The sequence below is a fragment of the Pocillopora verrucosa genome, chromosome 6 (genome assembly GCF_036669915.1).
Source record: "Pocillopora verrucosa isolate sample1 chromosome 6, ASM3666991v2, whole genome shotgun sequence".
Lineage (NCBI taxonomy): Eukaryota > Metazoa > Cnidaria > Anthozoa > Scleractinia > Pocilloporidae > Pocillopora > Pocillopora verrucosa.
This window is the reverse complement of record NC_089317.1, coordinates 17,686,876-17,708,800: the sequence shown is the minus strand read 5'-3', so window position 1 is coordinate 17,708,800 and position 21,925 is coordinate 17,686,876. Positions and strand designations below refer to the sequence as shown.

General features: G+C 37.7%; 1 protein-coding gene and 1 pseudogene across 1 annotated transcript; both read right to left on the bottom strand.

Annotated features, from left to right (window-relative positions):
* Window positions 1-3,546: 3,546 nt before the first annotated feature.
* Window positions 3,547-10,178, bottom strand: LOC131774928 (uncharacterized). Its single transcript, XM_059091023.2, has 9 exons — window positions 9,792-10,178; window positions 8,901-9,053; window positions 8,323-8,530; window positions 7,759-8,069; window positions 7,320-7,448; window positions 6,493-6,803; window positions 4,922-6,082; window positions 4,390-4,657; window positions 3,547-4,120 (listed from the first exon to the last, which is right to left on the bottom strand). The coding sequence occupies exons 1-9, from the start codon at window positions 10,176-10,178 to the stop codon at window positions 3,722-3,724; spliced, it is 3,327 nt and encodes a 1,108-aa protein (XP_058947006.2). The 3' UTR covers window positions 3,547-3,721.
* A 242-nt stretch (window positions 10,179-10,420) lies between these two features.
* Window positions 10,421-11,463, bottom strand: LOC131774929 (E3 ubiquitin-protein ligase DZIP3-like; annotated as a pseudogene).
* Between the last annotated feature and the right edge of the window lie 10,462 nt (window positions 11,464-21,925).

The following is a 21,925-nucleotide window of genomic DNA, read 5'->3' as shown; positions in this document are numbered from 1 at the left end:
AAGGTAAAACAACACATCTTTGACAAAGCGAAATTTTTTTAAATGAACAATGTAAACCTTGCGATGGTTCACTGAGGAGAGAATGATGGAAACTTTCTCAAGCCGTTCGCTATCATTTGATAACTTCCTAGGCGAAACATAATCTGCAAAATAACTTCTTTTTTAATGCAAAAGTCTTTGTTTTACCGAAACGTGATTTAAAACTCAACACAAGCTAAATGTAGTATAAAACGACGATTGGTGAAAAGAGGTTTGAATTTTCTGGGCCTTAGTGTAAGAGAAAACCCCCATACGACATGACTTATCTCCTCTTCCTTCTCGAATCCTTTGTAGTTCGCTTCTCTTTGCTAATGACCTCTTTTCAGTCTGTTTTCTGGAGCTGTTTGTATTTCCTTCTCACGTTGCTCTCCACTATATATTCGCCTTTTTACTAATGCTTTTCCTTGTTCTATTTCGCGTTCCTCTCGTCGTGTTCTGCTTATTTTAGCGCGCTTTCTAACTTTCCTGCGCGTTTTTCTCGACTCGCTGTACGGCTTATACTTCTTGCTTTCTTTGGTCGCTCTGTCTCTTTCTCTCCATACTACATTGTGCTGAACTGATTTTAGCACACCTATTCAAGCAAAAATCGCGCGATCGTATCGAGCTGCCATTTTTGTTTTGCATATTGACACTTTCAAAGCTCGCACCCATATCTCCCGCAGTCAAAACCCAATGTAGCTTCCTTAAGTCAATTTACTGTGACAAAACTAAATATTTGATTCAATTTTTCCCCCTGGATTTAGTGTTCAACTTATCAATGTGAATCTGCGTTAATCTTCCAAGCGGAAATATAGCTAACACAATAAGAGCGGCATGGCCGCTGCCCCACCAACGGGTGCATCACATAAAGTCCTTCTCTCAACTCACGAGAAAGAAAACTTCCAGCGGATTGCGAGACTATTGGTGGCTGGAGGCACAGCCATAATGCGAGAAATGTTTGATCAGTTTTTCAGCCCTCATCAATTTGTCGTGAGAATAAACAATCCTGCCGTTAAGCGTAAGATTAAGAAGGCAAAACTTTCCAAGCCACAAATGGAATGCCTTTATCCAAAACCGGGAACATGCAATAGAACTTCGAAAGACTTCGACATTAGCCTCCTTACAAACACTATTTAAAACAGTTTGTAACCTTACTCCACCAGCATCTGGGTGGGATACCTTTCCACCACCAACAGACCATTCTACAGCTGCTGATCTGACAAGAATTAAAGAATACCGCAACAAAATTTGCCACGGCTACCCTGAAATGGAAATGGGTGAAACTGAATTTAATTCGTTATGGAACGACATTCAAAAGGGTCATGTGACACTAGCAGGCTCGATAAGTCATTCAGCTCAAAGTGCATGGGAAAGATTGATTGAAAAGTTCTTAACTGATCCGCTAACGTCTGAGGATGAGAGAAATGTTAGAGAATTGAAAGAATGGTACGAAAATGAAGTAGGAACCAAAGAGGAAATAAAGAAAGTTGCAAAGTCTATTCAAGAGGGACTTCAGGGTGTACACCGAGCCATAAAAAGGACTGGTGATGATGTACACCAGGCCATAAAAAGGACTGGTGGTGATGTACTTATTGACGATGTACAACGGGCAATCAAAGACACCGGCGAAACAATAATGAAAAAATTTCATCCCATTGTCGGAAAAAAGAATGATCCAAGGACATCAGCGCAGTTAACAAAGAGTGCTCTCGTTGGAAGAGCGCAAAATAATGACTTCCAAGATGAGAGAAGGTCACATTTACAATGTGGATCATCAACTCCACCAGAAAAAATGTTAACGGCGACATCAACCCAAAGTGAGTTCATTAAGGCCAATTTTCCTCAAAACACGTGCATTACACGTTTGATTTTCGAATGTTCAAGCTAACTGAGTTGCTACAGGGTACCCCTCTTTCAAAAAATTTTCCCGATTACCACTAAATGATATGTTTATTTTCTGTGTTAAGATTGCCAAGAAATTGCAAAAGTCGATCAACTTTTGCTCAATGAACGCGTCAAAGATGTACCATCAATTTTACGGTTTAATTTAGACTGGCTTGAGGGTTTGTCCTGTACAATAAATCGCGGGAACTTCAGATATTTTTAATTTGGCAGTAGATTAGCGATACCTCTGGTCACACTTTTCTTGGTTATTTTCAGATTCGTTCCATGTGCAGAGATTCGTGCAACACACGAATCTTGTACAAAATCACTCCTGAAGGATAAGGAGTAAGACTATGGCATGGATTACCTTTATATTATTGCCTATCTTGGGGATCCAGTTTTTTGGTTTTATTTACCCTCCCTTGTTCACATTGATTTGCATTTTACTTTACAGGCCCCCAAATTAGGACGTCATGAGGATAAAAAACACACATAATGGCACATAAAGAAGGTTTCACAATTATAAACTATTGATAATTACAATTTATAAGCCTGCTTTGTTTTTTATAATCTTCTTTTCTCATTCTAAAGCAACTGGTTCAGGATCACGACAGTTACCAGCAGGAGACAACGTAGGAGAATGCGAAGAGCTTTGCGAGATTGCACGAGCTTTTGGAATGAAACCAGAAAATTTCGGGCAACATAAAGAAATGCGGGAAAAGCTTCATGAATACATCAAAGAAAGACGTCAGGAATCGAGGAAGGCAAGTTTAGCACAATATAGAGGGATACGTGGGACTGTCCATATATGATGCTTTCTTCCATCTCGAAGATGATGGTACTTAATAACGATAAAAAGATGTTTCGTTATCGTTCATTCAAACCTTCACGCTGTATCTTAACGGCAAAGCAAGGGCAAGACCTTGCCCTATACAAACACTGATTTCAAGATTCTGCTTTTCTCAGTCATTAGTTATCAAAGACATTTAAAAATGGGTTCTTATTATTTACGATTATACTTCGAGTAGTAATAGGTATACAAATGTTTTGTAACTTTTTCAAAATGTTTCTAGGGAAAAGTTCCCTAATTACAGAGGGATAAATTTTTTTAGTTGTGTGTCATGGAAACGCAAAGATTTGATCTCTGAGAAATGCAAAGGTTTGTATTTGTTTTGTAAAACGTAGTTCTTTCGTTCACATAAGTAAAATGGTAACTGTAGGTACATCGCGTTTAATGATAAGCAATAGACGCTTGAATTTATTGAGAACAGGCTATAAGATACATTTATTTCCATGATTTAAATCTTCCGTTAATAAACTGGTACAATACTAGAGATATGAATACATTATATGTGATGATGACTGCAGCTATTTTCAGTCAACTCAGACGGTATTACACACATTACAACTTTTTTTTCTGATTGTGAAACTGCGGTACAAACCGTGCGATGACAGAAAAAAAAGGAAAAAAAATTAAAAGAAAAAGAATAAGAAAAACTGCTCTTGCCTTTTTCGATGCAAAAATGATAAATAATCATGACGGTCTTCAAGCACAGATTTATCTTCATCCAGAAAAGTTTTTTTTCTTTAGCTTTTATGGGAAATCATTTTCTTTTCCCTTTACAAATGGGTTCTTACCTGGCATCAGTCTACCGCGCACTGTACTCCATCATAATGCATGTTTCCTTGCATTTCACTCTTTTCTATCTACTATAGCAATCAGAACGAGTTTGTAATCAGACCGCCAATTGCTGTTGTTGGTCTGTGATTCCAGCTTTAAATATGAAATACGTTAAGATGATTACTTCATGATCAGTGTTCACAAAGGAGGTTCGTAAACTTCCTGGGAGAGCACAGTCAATAGCTTGTGACACTCTGCCGCATCAGGTCGAATGTGGGGTTTTCCATCCCAACAACGCTGCATTAGATCCTGCCAGCCAGTTGGAGGCTTGATCGCGTCTTGTACATATGAAGGTCTTGCACCCTTAGCCTCTTGGTCCGACACATGTCCCTCTTCTTCAAGGAGAGCTCTCTTACCATACCACATCTCCCAAAGCATTATACCAAAACTGTATATGTCAGCCTTGTTATCGTATTCTTTGTAACGGATCACTTCCGGGGCAAGGTAGGCATCAGTTCCCGTTATCTTGTCTGCAATGATCTTAGCCTCTTCAGAAAGGCGAAAACCAGAGACCTTAACGACATTTCTGTGCGAAAGCTATAAAAAGAGGTGAAAAATATGAGCACAGTTGCTATAACAAGGCCTCTTCTGCAAAATTGAGTGGAAGCACTCGCAGTTCGTCACTTGACACTATGAACGATTGATTAAAGAGTACTTAAGCGGATTTTAACAACTATTACATTTAATTTGTAAGTCTTAATTTTCTGGCTAATTTATTAGATAATTAATGGTGAACTGACCCTAAAAAACACACTGAAATCGAAGCAACTGTAGAAATTAAATTCTTAAAAAATTCTGAAACTCACCAAAATTTTCTCCAGCTTGAGTCCGCGGTGAACAATACCCTGGTTGTGTACGAACTCTATGGCAGCAGCTATGTCCTTTGCCCAGCACAGTACATTTTTCTTGGCAGAGGTTATTCCGGAAAATCCAGGAATATTTTTAGGATTCTGAAAAATGTGATTCATCAAGTTTTCCTCGCAAAATTCCAAAACGTCGATCACCCGCAATCGATCGACTTCCTTCAGCAATGCTCTCCCAAAGAACTTGACAATGAAGGGAAAGTCAAGCTTCCTACAAAAGATATAATTGCATCGACCTTTATTCAATTTTGTTTGGATGTCAAAGTACCCGAATGTGCCGGCGTTTTTCAACTATTATGTTATCATACCAATCTAGCTAAATCAACTTAATTTCTATTGCTGTCAAATCACATTAAATTCTTCTTTAGACAGCCCTCCTTTATGTATTAACTGCAACTAGATTTATTAATTTTTATTTCATGCACGGTACTTTTCCCTAAATGCATTCCAGTGTAAAATGCCCAGAGTCACTAACCTTAATGTTTCTGCCTTACAAAAGAAGCCAATTGCGGTGGATTCGTTTAGTTCTCTAATCCACAATTTCACAGCTACCTGTGTTGGTTCGCTCTGTCCTGGTAACCTGAATGTTCCTCGATAAACTGAGGCGAATGCTCCATTCCCAAGAAGTGAAGTTGGATCGTCACGATCCCACTTTAAGTCATTACGACTTATTTCCGTTCTCTGTAATTCTTTGATAGAAAAGAGTGCCATCTTTTCCTTTATTCTAGTACTCATCTCTTCTAAGGGGCCATAGGATTCTTTAATTTCCTTCCCAGAGCGAGTCTCATCTCTGAGCTGCTGACATAGTATTTTTTCGGCGGCTGTGAGCTCACGCAAACAAGATGAAACTTTCGTAAGGTAAACCTGAACATCTTTGAGCTCCTTCTCCACGAACAACCAAAGCTGTTGCTCTTGAGCCACATTGCGAAGGTATTCACGGGAGGCTTGCACGATAAAGCTCTGTTTGTCTCTTTCGTATTCCCTCGAACGTTTAAAATTTGTTGCTTTCTCTTTAAGTTTCATGACACCCATGAGTGGGAAGCTGCCAACTAAAACTGCTAGGCCGACTGGAACCGAAATTGGACTTGTCAGCCCGATCATAACTTTTTGGGCTGCGCTGAAGTCATTTGAAGACTGGCAAGTTTGTGATCCACTAGCACCAGCATCCGTGATGACGGGTTTCTCTAGGTATCGAAATGGAAGTAGACTCTCCCCTTTATCAAATCGCTGGTGGGACAATTGGACCAGAGAGCTGCGGGTGTAGGATAAAATTCGGTTTTTTTCTTCCCAAGCGGCAATCGTGTTCTGCAGTCGCTTCTGAAATGCATCTTTGATAAGATGTTCGGTCACCTCCCAACTTTCTCCAGCGTGTGGAATATCGTCAAGCGTCCAAGAGGTAAATTTTTCCATAACTTCGCAAGACTGGAGGTGGTTGGACAGTACCCTTACGGCGTCTTCTGCCAGTTTTCTGAAATGCTCTTGCAACTCGTATTCAACTGAGCACAGCCACATCTCAATGTCACGAAGGCGTTCAGCATGTAAATCAGAGACGATTTTACGATCGGTGGACGGACAAAGGAGATCCATGACCATTTTCAGGTGGTAAGCCATACGTGAAATGGCCGAGTCAAGCCACCTGGGAGATTTTGCAAATTTCAAGTTTATTTCTCACCAAAATGTTCATTGAATTTATACTCTGTCATTCCATGTGGCGTTTGGAAATATGGCTTTTACTAAACTTTTTCTATAAATTACTTTTCAATAACCATCCAGAGAGATAAAGCCCTATAATTTTTCTATGCCTCTGCGTATGTGTAAAATTATAATTTTCACTGTGCACATGAATGAATCTCATTAGATCAAGACATGAGGGCAACATAACTTGTTCTTCTTAAAAGGAGTCGAGAAAAAGGTAAGAATGGGATGAAAAAGATTGCATCACTTAATCAAGAAAACTGCTAACTCCAGCTAGATTAAAATGTAAATTAGGACCATAATATCTTCACGCAGCTTTTTGAGACCCTCTATACTCATGACAGAACCTACCTCCACTGCATTTGCAGTGTTGCTTTATTGTTTTGCAAGGCGTTGGATTTTATAGCATCCATCAGCGACACAAACTCCGCAACAGCTGTTCCATAGTTTGTGGTGTAAGGCGATGATATGTGGATGATTTGAGAATCAGGGTCTACTTCAGGCCAGTATTCTCTGAATTGTCTGACGACGTGATTTTTCATGGAATCAGCCTCCTTTTGAGATAACTGATGCCAATTGGCACATAGAAACAGAGGACAAATTGACGCGGTTTCCAGATGGTCAAGACATAATCTTCTGCATTGTTTGATTGTTTCTTTCATCTATAAGGACAAACGTACACATGGAGTTAAAAATTCTTTCGAGAGTAATAATAATGATAATAATAACAATAATATTAACATATTTAAACGGGAAAAACCCTTTAGCAAAAGCTGTTATAAATGGTTTCTCTGGGCATTAAAATGATAGTAATAAAGATAATGATTACAGCCATGGTAATATTAATAATGATTCAAGTAATTGGTGATAATTATGATCAGTATAAGAATGATAATAACACTGATGATGATGATAAAGTTAACTGTAACATTATTGATTATTTTAAAAATAATATGATAATAGCTTACCATTCCTATTTTGGATTCTTTCTGCCGAATTTTTCTTATCAATTTAGTCAAATACGTCTATATAAGGGCGGCTAAGACATTGTCTGCCGCGGAATAATTGTATTAGTCGGTTTATGATTTGAAAAATTTTGCTGCAAAAATTAAACAGATGAAAGCCCTGCTATGGAAAAAGCTGCGGGTGCTTTAACTTCACCTGTCCATGCAGCTTACCCTTTGTTGCTGAGTTAAACTGTCAATTACGCAGATAACTGCGAAGGCCTCAGAAAGGTACGCCTTTACTTTCACGTCTACGATCGGTGATTTTCCAAATTCTGGACTGTCAACTACAACGATTCCTTCCTAGAGGAGAGAAGGATGAGAGGTAAGTGAATCTTAAAACGGGTCAAATGACTCTTTTTCTAATAAATATTTTTGTAATTGTTTTTTTTAACATCTCTGACTTTTTATCTGATCAAGAAATCAAGCTACAACTGTTCTCCTGAAGGATTAGATTGCGAACGAAAACGATGTATGTTAGGTGTCAAAGATAATCCGTCAATCAACAATATATTGAAAGACCTAAGTTTGCCAAGAATAATGCTTGATGGTAGCTTTAGCAACCCTCAAGTCACAATTTACAATATATGCTCTCCGCTAGCTAATTACCAACCTTAAGCAGGTTGTTTGGCCAAAAGATCTCAATTTTATCAAAAACTGAACCTTGCAGAACTTCATTTTGAAAAAACCAGGAGATTTTTTGAAGAAAGATATGTTGAGAGTTTCCAGCCATCTCGCCAGGTTGGATAGTCTTTGAAAGAAGGCCTGTTTGAGGATCTGCGTCTTTATAGTGCGCTACCAGCTTGTGGGTTTTTCCATATCTTAATTCGCAGACAACGGAAGAGGTGCCAAAAAAGGAGTCAGGGAGAGGTTGTTCCCCAAGAATTAGACTCAGCAACGCGCTCTTTTTCGGATCTCTTTCACCTGTGGAAATAATCATTAGTTTTGAGAAAACTATGAAATTGGTTGTGTTTAAATTTCCAGATCGTTCTCTTTAATGAGTCCTGATTAGGTTCTTATGAAAAATATACATCGTTTTTACGACCATGAATGACAAGAATCTTGACTTATACGGGAAACTGCCTAGAGCCTTGTTCGTATAAAGACAAAGGAGGCGTTATTAGGAAAAACATTAAAAAAGATATTTTACTGAAGCGAAAGGTGTGGAGAAATCAACCTGACAAAAGCACGAGGTATTCCTCTCTCTCTAATCTCTGTATGTGGTAGGCTAATTGGTTCCTGAGATTTTTCACTCCCAGCTCCAGAAGAGCGTAATCCTTGTCACTCATCATATTTAGAAGGGCCTCTGTGCTCACGTTAAGTTCTAGGAAGAGCGTTTGCCTTCTCTTGACTTCTTTCCTGGCCTCTGTCAACGCTGAAAAGGACTAATAAGTGGAGCATGGATTGATTAAATTTCTGTGCAAAATATCAATAACATCAATAACACTTAGACTTAGCTATACTATTTATCTATGTCGGTCACTCACTATTAGACAAAAATTACTTTAGTATGGTGGTTTCTTTGACTGATCAAGCAAGCGTAGTCACGAACACTTTTCCTTACATGCACATTTAGCGGCCACCCACCAGGAATGGTGGGGTGACCGTTAAATACAGGCTGACCAGAAAATGACTTGCGAGATGTTCTTGCGAAATATTTTTGCTAGCAGTCCAAAGAAGAAAGAAAATTTAAAATTACCGTGTTTAAGGGGAATTTACAACCGCTTAATAAAGGGTGACCGCTAGACTTTTTACCTTCTCCATCACAGAGGACTTTATGTCGTAAAAAGAACTAGATTCAGTGGTTGAGACACCAAGAACTTTCCCTGAATACAGTGAATCACCAATATCTTCAGTGGCGGCAATATTTAGTTTCTCTCTAGACGGCGTCACGACTTGAAGAGATGCCTGAAAATTAAAGGGAAGTTAATATCAAAATTCATTACTTCACTAAAACATCAGTGAATAATAATATCGAGTTAAATAGTCAACTCTAGCTGACTTAGAAAAAAAAGTAAATAAAACTTGGACTCTTTCGTCGGCCACAAGCTACCATCGATCATCCTTTTTCAATGGTCCGCAAAAATATTAAAGTGGTTTTGTTCATGAAGTACCATAAACAAGGAAGGGATAAACTCACTGGCAATTAAACATATAGCCAATATTAGGGATATTCTCTGAAATGTGATAGAAGCCAAGAATTGTATTATATTTGCTCACTTTTGCATTCAGTTTGCTGGCCTTCCTATAGTCATTATATTTTTAAGATGGACCGTGGAAACGGTAAATTCTTTTTCCACTTGATTTCGTGAGTTATCAAAGCGCCTTGAAAATGTGGCAATTTTTTACCCTAAATGTAAATCCATCACAAAGCACTTTCATCACCAAATATTTTGTGGCAGATATATTTGATGGCAGATATATTTGATGGCAGATATATTTGATGGCAGATATATTTGATGGCAGATATATTTGATGGCAGATATATTCGTTGGGCGAGACAGTATACGGAAAAACCAGCCTTTACGCTTACTCCTAAAGCCACTGTATATTGACTGTGAATGCTGCTACAGTAGTAAACGAGAAAAATACAGAACAAAATACTGATCAGCTACAAAAAAGTATTTACCACTCAGTTGAAATTACCTGATCTGCACGCAGAAAAATTTCTTTATATCTTACGTACTCCTCTTTGGTAATCGTGGTTCTCAGTTGCAAACGACTTAATCCAAGCTCCTTCAAAACTTCAGGCGTGACGAGTAATTGTTGCACTACTTGACTGAGATGACCACTGCAGTAGTCATCCCAAAGTCTTTCAAGAGCCTGAAGTGAGCTGCAGGTCACTGATATCACCAAACTTCCCTCCCTGTGGTCTTTGACTTCTACTCTTAGCACGCCCTTTAAATACTCAAGAAGTTGCTCAATAGGCCTTTTAATCAGGAGAAGATATTTCCAAATTTGGGTCACAGTTGAGGAATCCGAGGGATTTCCTTCTGTGTTTTCTCCTTGTTGGTCGTCGAGGCACATTGACATCGTTTCGATTTGTATTTTAATCTCGTCTGGGGTAAAAATTAAAATAATTTACATATTTCACAGACCGTACATACAAAATGAACAATGAATTCAATTCAATAAGAAAAAATTAAAATGAATTGAAAAAAAATATATAAATAAAAATAAAAGAAAGGTACTGATTTTAGAATCTTAGAAAATTTTCCTCAACCCAACCCATTTGATTTTTTATGCCAAAATCTTTTTTTCCTCTCTTGAATTGCCTAGTAGTCTACGGAAAGAACGGGTAGATCAATTTTACTCTAAGAAATGATTGCAATAAATCGTATAGGAGAAATCAAGGGAAAAAACAACATTTGAATAGACAGGATATAAAGGCATAGATTTTCGCGCGAATAAAGGAAAAGGGAAAAAAACAAAAATTTGATTACAATTTTTGCTCGCTAAAAAACTTTGTATTATTATAATTTTCTTATTCTTATTATAATTTTATTGTAATTTTCCTCGGAAAAACTACCGGGGTATTTACAGAAAACTTCAAGAAGTTGTGTAATTTTCGATGCTTACCAAGTTTTAGATCAACCAGTCGAACCTGATCCTTAACATCTGTAGAGTCCTGTCGAATGGCTTGCATATCGGAGTGAAGTTGATCCACCCTATCTCCCAGTTGTATTACTGAATATTTCACCTCGAGGTCTTTTTCGTACCATACTTTCAGATCTTCGGCGTATCTTTGTGCTTCTGGAGTTAAAGGATCGTGGAGCAAATCTTCAATCCGTTTATTCCATTCATCTTTCTTTGCAGTACTTAGTGATCCGGCAATTCGCAAAAGAGCTTCCCTGATCTCCGTCCAGAGTTTGAGGAAATCGGAGTCGGTAATTTCCATTTTCGAAGTGTGACCATATACGGAATTCCGGAAAAACTTTATCCGAACCAAATCCGCCTAAATGCTACGATCTGTGTTAGCTGGCAGACTGTTCCATCCAGTTGAAGGTGCGGTAAGACCGCATATTGTTCTTAACAATCTAAAAGTTAACGTGATATCGAAATCAGAGGACTTTCCAAATACTCCAGGCGAAGGATAGAGGATTCTCCACTCTGGTGGTAATAACTTTGCGGTCCTGAGCTTTGCTTGTATGGCAGGGTCTGCTAGCTTCAGCGGGAGATCAGCTGGAGGATGGCAAGAATCAAAATTTTCTCTCAAAATTTGGATACCCCCGTACATTAACAGTCGTGTTAAACGCTGAAAATTTGCCTTTTCTTTCGTGGAACGTAATGTTTCTTCTACATATGCAACAGACGCCATTAAGTTGAAACACTGATGAGAAGTGAGAGAAAGGAAGTCCTACTCCTAGGAAAAAAATCAGCTTATTTAGAATGGCAAAATGCAGAGCACAAATATTTTTATGTTTAAAGTTCGCAGTTAGGGAAAGAGTTAGAGACCAGGGGAGTAAACCAGAATTATTCATAGTAACTAAAAGTCTCTCACTTAATCAATTTCGCAAAGCGTTGTATGCTTTGCAGCTGGTTTCTCCCGAAAAAAACGCGCCCACACTTTAAAAATGTCACTTTATTGGGGCCACTACATGTAGTAGGTCTTATTGGTATATGGCATATGGCATGGGCTAATAACAATACATAGGCATAGAATAACTCTATGATTTGGACATAGTTTGATGCTACTCTGGTTTGCAGATTTAATGAATGTAACTGAAGAAGTTACAATTCATAGACCTAACGTTTCGACACTCCTGTCTAGTGCCTTCATCAGGGGTGATCTAAACGCTGCAACAAGAGGTCCTTTTATATGATCACTTATTAGCGGCCTTTTTTCTGACGAGGTGTAAATAGGCGTCAGGAAGCAAACCGTCATCGTCACGATTTAAAGGAGCGTGGGCGGAGATAATATGCCAAGTCTCCAAACAAAGGCGCTGGTGGTAACGCCGATTAGTGGTGATAATTTTAGAATTATCCCACCCAATTGTATGGTTGGTTAGCAAACCGCATGCGCGATTGCTTACGTAACTTGGAAATACCATTCGTGTGCGCAGGTAGATAGTATATAATATAACATAATCGGGCTGGGTCTAAACGATAGAATACCAAACAGACAGAGCTATGCTGCACCTTGATGTTGAAGAAACGAGCAAAGCTCCCCTTTGGTAGCAGTCGTAACTCAAGAATATTGCAATTCTGACCATATGATCGATTTCTATGTAGTCAAACTGCATATGGTGTTTCTAGAAACAAAGATAAGGTTTCTCAAGTTTACGAAACGAGTACAAACCAATCGAAAAACGCTTCACATGTTGTTAGAAACGAACGACGCATTAAGAGTAGAACGTATTTATATTCTGATCATCATCTTCATGGTGTAACCGGAAACAAACGGCACTTTAATGGTAAATATTTCTCAGCTTCATTTCCAATTTACAGTCTGCGAATCTAATGTTTTAATACACTCAGGTTCCGGGTGCCATGACTTCGGGCGAGATGACTTCCGGGCGACTTGACCAGTTACCCTTGCTTGTCTTCGTTTAAATCAAACTTTCGCTGCGCAAGAAACAGATGGTTGACAAATTTCGTATTCCAGTAGCTACAGAGTTTCTATGATGAAGCAAAGATGGTTTAAAGACACTGACATATGCAGCTACAGCAGAGGTTACCGAATTTAATGGCAGGAAATTAAAACAAGCGTTATCATTTCTTTCAATTTTGGCTCATTTTCCCAAACTGAAATTATCATTCATGCTCAGTAGAATAAAATTTCAACCGAGACTGACATCATATATTACATTTTAAGAGGAAAACATTCCCTTTACTCGAAAATCCGTTAAAAATAACAACAGGAACGTCAATGGAGGTCTGCAGCTGCTGAAAATACCTCTGTCTAATATTCCCGTCAGTCGTCAATCCCCCACCCCTGAACTAGTCCATAAATAACCCCTGAGACGGATTCTTCGACAATCAGCGCTGTGGAGTTTAAAAAGGTGAAGGGCTGAATAAACTAACTGGAGCTCTCCTCTCATCTCCAATTACTTAGAATCAAGATTCAACTTTCTTTCTCGTAGGTAGTTTACCAACCGGCTGTATACTCATAATGTTACATATGTATTAACATCCTGGAGCGGAGGAAAATAAAAAAAATTCACATTTGAAAGAAAAAGCAAACAAACAAAGCAACTGTATTGAGAAATGCTTTTCCAGGAATCTCTTTGAGTTGCAAGTAAAGTCAGAAGAGAAGATAGATTGAAGGATTGTGGAAATATTAGAATAACAGAGCGGGGAAAGAGGTATGTCATCTTGTTTATTTTTGTAGTTATATACCAAAACGTGTGCAATCAAAGGTGGTTTTCTTTCGCTTAGGATATTTTAGTTTTGATATATCTGTATACACGCCCTGCGTGTTCCAGTTTAGGACATTTCGATTAGTGTATGCCATACGGTAATGGCTTATTTCAGGCTTATTTCAGGCATATTCCAGGCTTATTTCAGGATTATTTCAGGCCTGAGCTTTTACTTTATTTCAGTTTTTATGAGCTTTCAAGTTTAATGAACGAACTGAGATTCCATAGACCCTTGGAGGTTCCGTCAATAAAAGATATTTCTCCGACGCGGCGTTGTTAGATTCAGTTGATGTCAGCGTCCGCTCCATTACAATTACTCTCTCTCTCCTGGTACCCTGTGCATTATCGATTGTTAGATAAATATCAGCTGTAACATAAATATTTCTCACCGGATCTGCATGACTGAAGGTACCGGCAATCTGTTACAGTAATGAATCTAGCTTAAAAGTGCTTTTCTTTAAATTGCCTGATTTAAGCAAAGACTCTTCGTGATTTGCAATACAGCACAACTGCAACACTGTTTTCGCAAGTGAGGTAACAAAAGTACTATGCTTAATAATGCCGAAACAGTCGATGATTCCGTATTTTTTTTCGGTTAAAGGTATTTTAGGCTATAAACTGTACCACTTTCAATGTTTATGATTAATTACAACACGTTGGTTGAAAGCTCGCTTTTTTGAAGAAAAAAAAATAACAACAAGTAGGAAGAATTTCGAACCAAGTTATGGTCAGGTATGACGTGAAAATTATAGCACATGTCAGATTCTGGCAAGGCTCGATCCCCAACGGAGGTCCTCAGAGCTAGTCTTGATGACACAAATTCGAAGGTGGTACTAGTAGCATGCACATTAAAAGGCAGAGAAGAACAAAGTTCGTGAAATAAATTCCGTAAACCTGTTCTCCGATTCAAGCTGTTCGAGAAAACAGATGCACTCTCTTGCAGTTTCTCTGAAATCATTACAAACGCAGTTCAAACAGTTAAACAAACTGCAAAGTCTTTCAGACACATCACTGTCGTCATTGGACGCCTTTTTTCCTCAAGAACACTTTCTGGCTTGAACTGATACAGTTCTACTGCAGCAATGTTTGTTTCCCGGCAAAGTTGAGCTCAATGACGTCACGCAATATGGCGCCGGTGTTATTGCCCGATTTTTGAGCAAGGATTTCATATGGTTAGGAAGTGCTTTGGGGGCTGAAACTTTGGTGAGTGCTCCATCTTTGTATTAACTTTTTGTTGGTGGAAAGAAAAAAAAGAGTGCTTTTCTGGACCCTACCAAAAGGTTCACAAGCCAAAACAAAACAAAACATAAAAAAGAGAGGAGTTTCTGCAATCATAAGTTTAAAACAGAAGGCAGCAAGCTAAATACTTAGGGTCACTTTTTGATTTAAGTGTCAATTATATAATGTAACATTTACAGTTACCAGAGAAGACCTTTAAATAGTATTTTCGCTTTTCGATTTGTTTATATTCATGGCTTCAGGCTAGCTTGACCTAGTGTTTCAAAGGGAATAATTTCGCCATTTTTGAATGATTTCGTCGTCTGCAAAATCTGGAGCAAGAGAAAAGACATGTGAACCGATCGATAAAATTCGTCGTATATAGAGATTGAACAATTCATATCACTCACTTGAATATGAGTGCATTAAATTATCTCGAAAAGCTTCCACCCTCTCGACTATGAATATTACCGGTATCACAGAGAAATTTGAGTATATTTCGCGGTGCGTGAGTACTGATGGAATTTTCATATACTTTCCACTTCGATTATCTTTGTGGCAGTTAATAATTTTGAGCAAGCACTGAAACATTTTCGTTTACCAAACCCATGTTGATAAGAAGGCCCACTTTTTTCAAAGAGGGTTTTTCGTAGCTTTACGACACAAGTTTATTCCAAGGCCATTGCAGAATCAAAACCAGTGGAAACGAAAGAAGTATTCAACAAAAGATCAACATACATTACTTATTCTCGGAGATCGTACCAAGTATGGCATCTCAAAGGAGATCAATATCTATTATTAAACATTTCCGTTGAGCGTGTTCAGTACATTTATGAAAAGAACGCAATCAAATTCTCGAACTGTGTGGTTTGCAGCTTAGAGGGCATGATTTGTTTTATTATTAACGCGTCGGTTAGGAATCAACTGTGTTGTTTACCCTAGAGGGTTTCGTACGTGATTATAGGATGTGTAATTTAGCTAAGATTTCAGTCATGCCGTTATTTCAACCACTGTTATTCGAATATAACTCTACAGCGTCGTCCGCAATGGCGGAATATAAAAGAGAGTAGGTAACCATTCTTCTTGTTGCAGTTTATAGTACTTTCAGTAATATTAAATTAGTCTTAAGCTCTTTTTTAAGGAAACACGTTAATGACTGGTTGTTGTCAGACGGAGAGATATTCGGAAGGTTTGCCATGCCAGTCGGCGTTTGGGCTTTTGCCATCTGATTTTCAAATGTTATGCGAAAATACTACTGAATTTACGCGGATTTGACGCCTATTCGACGGACATTATCACGTTATTCGATCACTTACCGTTTTGAAAATGCTGTGTCCAACATGAAATGATTGAACCTTTCAGTTCATTAGCTGCTACGTCTTGATTGCATGCATGATTAAATTCCCCCAGTGCAGCTTAGAATTAGAGTGTGGTGGGGGAAAGGGACTGGGGGGTGGTCACAAGCCTCCCACTTCCCGTTCCTCGTTCTCTTGTCCCCCTGCCTCCCGACTCCCGCCCTTCATTGTGTTACCCCGTGAATGAAAGTGATCCTCGCAGTAATGTGCACTAATTAGGCAGTAGTGAAAATAAGGCCTGAAAAAAATTCAGGCCTGTACGGGATTTGGACCCATGACCTCTGCAATACCGCATTCCACTTCGTACATTAGAATGGTTTAGCAAGAGGACAAGAACGTCATTTCAGAACGGCGCGCACAGCAAAAATGCCGAGAAGAAACTGGGTCGAGAACGCCGTCGCGTTGTGTTGAAAAGTGACTTAGCAGTCGTTTCAACGAACCGTCCACGTTATATTTGTTCTTGAATATCCCAGCCTTGGCTCTTTAGAATCATTATCAGCTTTGAATTTTCGGTTTCATAGACCATTTGAAGGACAACGAAATTATCCTCTTTGAGAGTGTAACAAGCACAAACCGAGGATAGTTTATTACAAGTGAGTTGTTAATATGAATCACATGGGCGGTTAAACTTTGAAATTATCCCATTCCAGTTAAGTGTCAAGTCTGCCGATTCATCTATCAAATTTTGAAGCCCACTAAATATTTTCTTTCTATGATTTGTATCGCTGTCATTTCGTTTCGCGCTTCTAGATTTCAGCACTACTCGTTTGGCGAAGTTGTGGTAGAGTTCTCAGTACGAAATGGTAATTCTAAAAACGTTGCAGGGCAAAGTGTAAGATATATCGATAGACTCAGGATGATGAGTGCACATTTCATTTGCTTAAAAGTACATGTAATAAAAGAAACCAATGGCCAATAGTCATTATCTGGTGACAACATACATTGAACAAAAGGGATTAGCTAGAATAAGTCGAGAAGTAGTCTTCCCTCTTCTAGGCTATTTGATCGGGAAAATTCTACAGGATTTTAAAAGTGAAAGTATTTCAGCAATGTGCATAATGAAACGAAAAAATGTTCAATTTAGTTTCATAAGGTTTTGATAAATAGTCATTTAGTTTGTTTGATTTTTACCTCTATAGTAGCAATAAGCTTAAAGGTGTTGTTACTCATGGGATACTTGTCTTTCTTTTCCCAGACAAGAAGCTACACCCCTTTCTTTGATAAATGTACGCAAAAGTGGTCTGCCGTGGCATCCATCCTGGACGCTTGTTGTTTGAAATTCCAATTAACCTAACCCTTCCAAAGCTTTCTGACGATCTGATAACGCAGGCTTTTACATCAATGCGTTTATTAAGCTGTCACTACCTAGCCTTTGAGACCGTACTCGAATCAGGCTAATCTTGAGAGAGTGCTACGTCACCGTTGCAAAAATTCAAGACTCTTTCCAAAATATAAAGAAGCACAGCACGGCTGGCATCAAAACTTTGAACAACTTTTCCTTTAAATCTGTTTGGATGAGGGCTTGGAAAGTGTAAAATATGGGAAAGGGCTTATATTTTTTTCACTGGGACGGCAAGTTCCAGTATGTAAAAAAAAACACTGTCCGAAGTATAAAACAATTTTGTTGATAGCTGACAGACAGAGAAGAACAACAAGTAAACTTTAGAGCTGTTATTATTGAAGTGTGACTTGCAATTTTCATTTTTATATAAAGAAGGACTTGTATTTTGCACCAAAAATAAAAAGATGTAATATTTTTTGGGAGATCCAGTGATTGGGACATTTAAGAAATTTAAAAGTTATGAAAGGAAACTTGGTTGGTACTTCTCACTACTAACAAGTCTTGTTGAAAAATATTTTCAGATCAGAGTTTCAAATAAAGTAAATTGAAGATGTCATTTAAAAGGTGTTTTTTTAAAAGGTGTTTTTTCTCAAAGGGAACATTGACTACCTCTGTCTTGTCTGCATGCCAAATGTTTGCAAAGTGTGTGGATAATCCACAAGTATTGGAACTCTTACAACAATGTTTTGTAAGAATAAAAACAGCAAAACAAATTACAGCAATTGGTCACAAAAACAGAGCAAAAAACTGAAAAAAAAAACAGCAACAAAAATCATAAAAAAAGAAAGATTAATTAGGTGTTGAATTTGTTTGTCTAAGGCATGAAATTTCTACTAAAGATCATGTCAACAAAAAGTCTCTGACAGTGTTTGAGGCAACTGAGCTTGACTGTTCCAAGGTTTTCTAACAAAGGCAACCAGTAATGTAGGTTAGGGAAGTAACTTATGTTCATAACTAACAAAGTTCTTTAAGTGTAGATAACAATGTAATTATTGTTAATTATTGTGGAAGTTGTGTACCAGGGAACAGCTAATGAGTTAATTTGCATAGTTGGGAATTTTTGAGAATTCCTAGGAATTCCTAGGATTTCCGGGAATTCCTAGGAATTCCCAGAAAACTGGGAATTCAGCTTGCAAGGGTCATTTGCATATCTGGGAATTTTTGAAAATTCCTAGGAATTCAGTTCGCAAGGGGAGCATTGGTAAGAAACACCATCCATTAATGAAAGCTTAATTAGCAAGAATATTTAATGCAATCTAAATAATAATATTATATGTTACAATCTGGTAACTTACACAGCAAAATTATATAATCACACAATTCCAAACAAAGAAAGTTAGGTTATTGACTCACCTGCTTCAACTTTTGAGGGCTGAAGCTACAAGCTGAAGCTTTAGAAAACTGGGAATTCAGTTTGCAAGGGGAGCATTGGTAAGAAACACCATCCATTAATGAAAGCTTAATTAGCAAGAATATTTAATGCAATCTAAATAATATTATTATATGTTACAATCTGGTAACTTACACAGCAAAATTATATAATCACACAATTCCAAACAAAGAAAGTTAGGTTATTGACTCATCTGCTTCAACTTTTGAGGGCTGAAGCTACAGAGTAATCATGGTAAACAGTTATAATTAATACAAAGTCGAAAGTTTGAAAGCTAAAAGATATTCATTACAATCAAACCCTATGCATCATAGCAAAAAAGGGTCAATTACCACCATAACTTCTACCAAACATTCATACTTCCCTTGCAAACTGAATTCCCAGTTTTCTGGGAATTCCTAGGAAAAATTCATCAAAGATTCCCAATTATGCAAATGACCCTTGCAAACTAAATTCCCAGTTTTCTGGGAATTCTCAAAAATTGCCAACTATGGGAATTAACTCTGATTTAAAAAGCTTGGAATTACTGGAAATCTCTGGGAAAGGAAGACTTCAGTTTTGTGAGGACTTGGAATTCCTAGGAATTCCTAGGAATTCTCAGCTATACAAACTACCTATAATTTAAGAAGTGTGGAACTCTTGGGAATTTCTGGGAAATGAATTTGAGGCAATTTAAATACCCTGAGGTCCACATAAATTCTAAGAAATTCACAATACCTTGAATGTGAAGGTTTAAGAAAAGGAGTAATTTCAGAGGCTTAAAACTTTGGCTCAATAAAAGGTATGCTATACAAAGCTTACCAAGAGATACATACATGTATATGTTTATAACTTAAAGATCATGAAATTTATTATTCATTATTCAAACTAAGTTTTAGTAAATCTTTAAATTAATATGGATTTTCTCATGAACCAGCTGTCAGTTATGTTAAATGGAAATTGCCAATTAATCCAATTTGTACTCATAGCACCGATTTGCTTTCTAACCCCAAAGGACTCTTGGATTCCATGATCAAAAAATATTTTTATTGTGATGCAAATTAATGTCTCATGTTCACTGATGTGCCAAAATCATCAAACATTCATTAGCTGTTCCTTGGTACACAACTTCCACAATAATTAACAACAATTACATTGTTATCTACACTTAATGAACTTTGTTAGTTATGAATATAAGTTACTTCCCTAACCTACATTACTGGTTGCCTTTGTCAGAAAACCTTGGAACAGTCAAGCTCAGTTGCCTCAAACACTGTCAGAGACTTTTTTTTGACATGATTTTTAGTAGACATTTCATGCCTTAGATAGACAAATTCAACCCCTGATTAATCTTTCTTTTTTTATGATTGTTGTTGCTGTTTTTTCTTTCAGTTTTTTGCTCTGTTTTTGCAACTAATTGCTGTAATTTTTTTTGCTGTTTTTATTCTTACAAAACATTTTTGTAAGAGTTCCAATACTTGTGGATCATCCACACACTTTGCAAACATTTGGCATGCAGACAAGACAGAGGTAGTCAATGTTCCCTTTGAGAAAAAACACCTTTTAAATGACGTCTTCAATTTACTTTATTTGAAACTCTGATCTGAAAATATTTGTTAACAAGACTTGTTAGTAGTGAGAAGTACCAACCAAGTTTCCTTTCATAACTTAATTTCTTAAATGTCCCAATCATTGGATCTCCCAAAAAATATTACATCTTTTTATTTTTGGCGCAAAATACAAGTCCTTCCTTATATAAAAATGAAAAGTGCAAGTCACACTTCAATATTAACAGCTCTAAAGTTTACTTGTTGTTCTTCTCTGTCTGCCAGGTATCAACAAAATTGTTTTATACTTCGGACAGTGCATAACTAGCTGTGGACCAGAGTTCCAACGCACCTCTGCAATCGCATATAGTTACTTCTGTCTCTTGTACAAATGTTTCTCCTTTGTAAGCCGCACTCTACTCTGTTGTCACCACTGCTTTAAGTTCAGTGGAAACGACTGACTAAGGAATCGAGATGGCGGTGTTGGAACGTGTTGCTGAACGCTTGCTACGGTCAAGCTTTGTGGATTTAGGTACCGGTACACTGGGATCATCTATGTATCTCTTAAACTTCCTAATGTGGTATCCTTTTTTTTAATAAATATGAGGGTAAAAGACGATTTGTAGTCGCATTCAAAACTGTGCTTGTGTTATTTCTCACCTTTGCCATGAACACAACTCAAGTGAGTTTCGAGTCTTTGTTTCCTCGACAACTTTCGGCCACAAATCGTGCATTTGTAATACGATCGATTCTTGTCGATTATTTCTACATAGAGTGAGCTCACATCATTATTTATATCACCAAGGTATCCATCGTTTAGAAGCAGAGAACTGGTCGGAGAAGTCATAAAGTTGTGCGCTTCTCTTAACACTGCAATCTGCAAGCCAGCGGATTCACTTTGCTAGCCAATGACAAGTCCTAAAAGATCCACGTGATCATGCCCGTGATCGGAAACAAAGAAGACTCCATTTGGCGCTCATCTTTGAAGGTACTTTTCATCGGTTGATCGCTTTTCTTTACTGTTTTGGTTAATATAACATTTATAAAGATATAGCTTTTATTGTGGTTCAATGGGAAAACGAGAACAGCGTGAGTGTTGTAAAAGGAAAGAAAGTCGTTGGCGCCGTGGAGTTAAAAGAATGGGCAACAGTTGGCATATTGACTGGTACAAACAAGGGTCGAGTGGCCATCTGTAAAGCTACGATTTTGAAAGTTTGTGGTGAGTAAAAATTGCAATATTCGTTGTAAACGTGATCAAAATCTTGTAAAAGAATAGATGTAGCGGGTTGAATTAAGCTTACTTAACGCTCGGCGCAACTGAAACTAGAATAATTCAGAGAATCGAATCGGTAACTTGCATGCCGCAGTTTCTTAAGCTTATGCTTTACAATGAAATAAACCTATCAGTAAGGTTTCAAGATTCCTTTAATCACGTTTGGGAACATTCAAGATTCATAATAGGAACTGTTATTAAACAAACCTTATTACATAAAGAAGCCCTCCTTGGTAAAAACAAAATAATGTATTCAGCCCTTTTTTAGTAAAATCTATAAGAGAGATGTACTAACTCCAATATTAAAGTCACTCAAT

What these genes read in the sequence shown, in the direction of transcription:
- LOC131774928 (XM_059091023.2), bottom strand. Translation starts at nt 10,178, where the DNA reads ATGTCAATGTGCCTCGACGACCAACAAGGAGAAAACACAGAAGGAAAT. An exon ending in ATACCTCGTGCTTTTGTCAG is followed by an intron (nt 8,070 to 8,322) that starts GTTGATTTCTCC and finishes TTATTTCCACAG; the next exon opens with GTGAAAGAGATCCGAAAAAG. An exon ending in TCAAGCTGGAGAAAATTTTG is followed by an intron (nt 4,121 to 4,389) that starts GTGAGTTTCAGA and finishes CTCTTTTTATAG; the next exon opens with CTTTCGCACAGAAATGTCGT.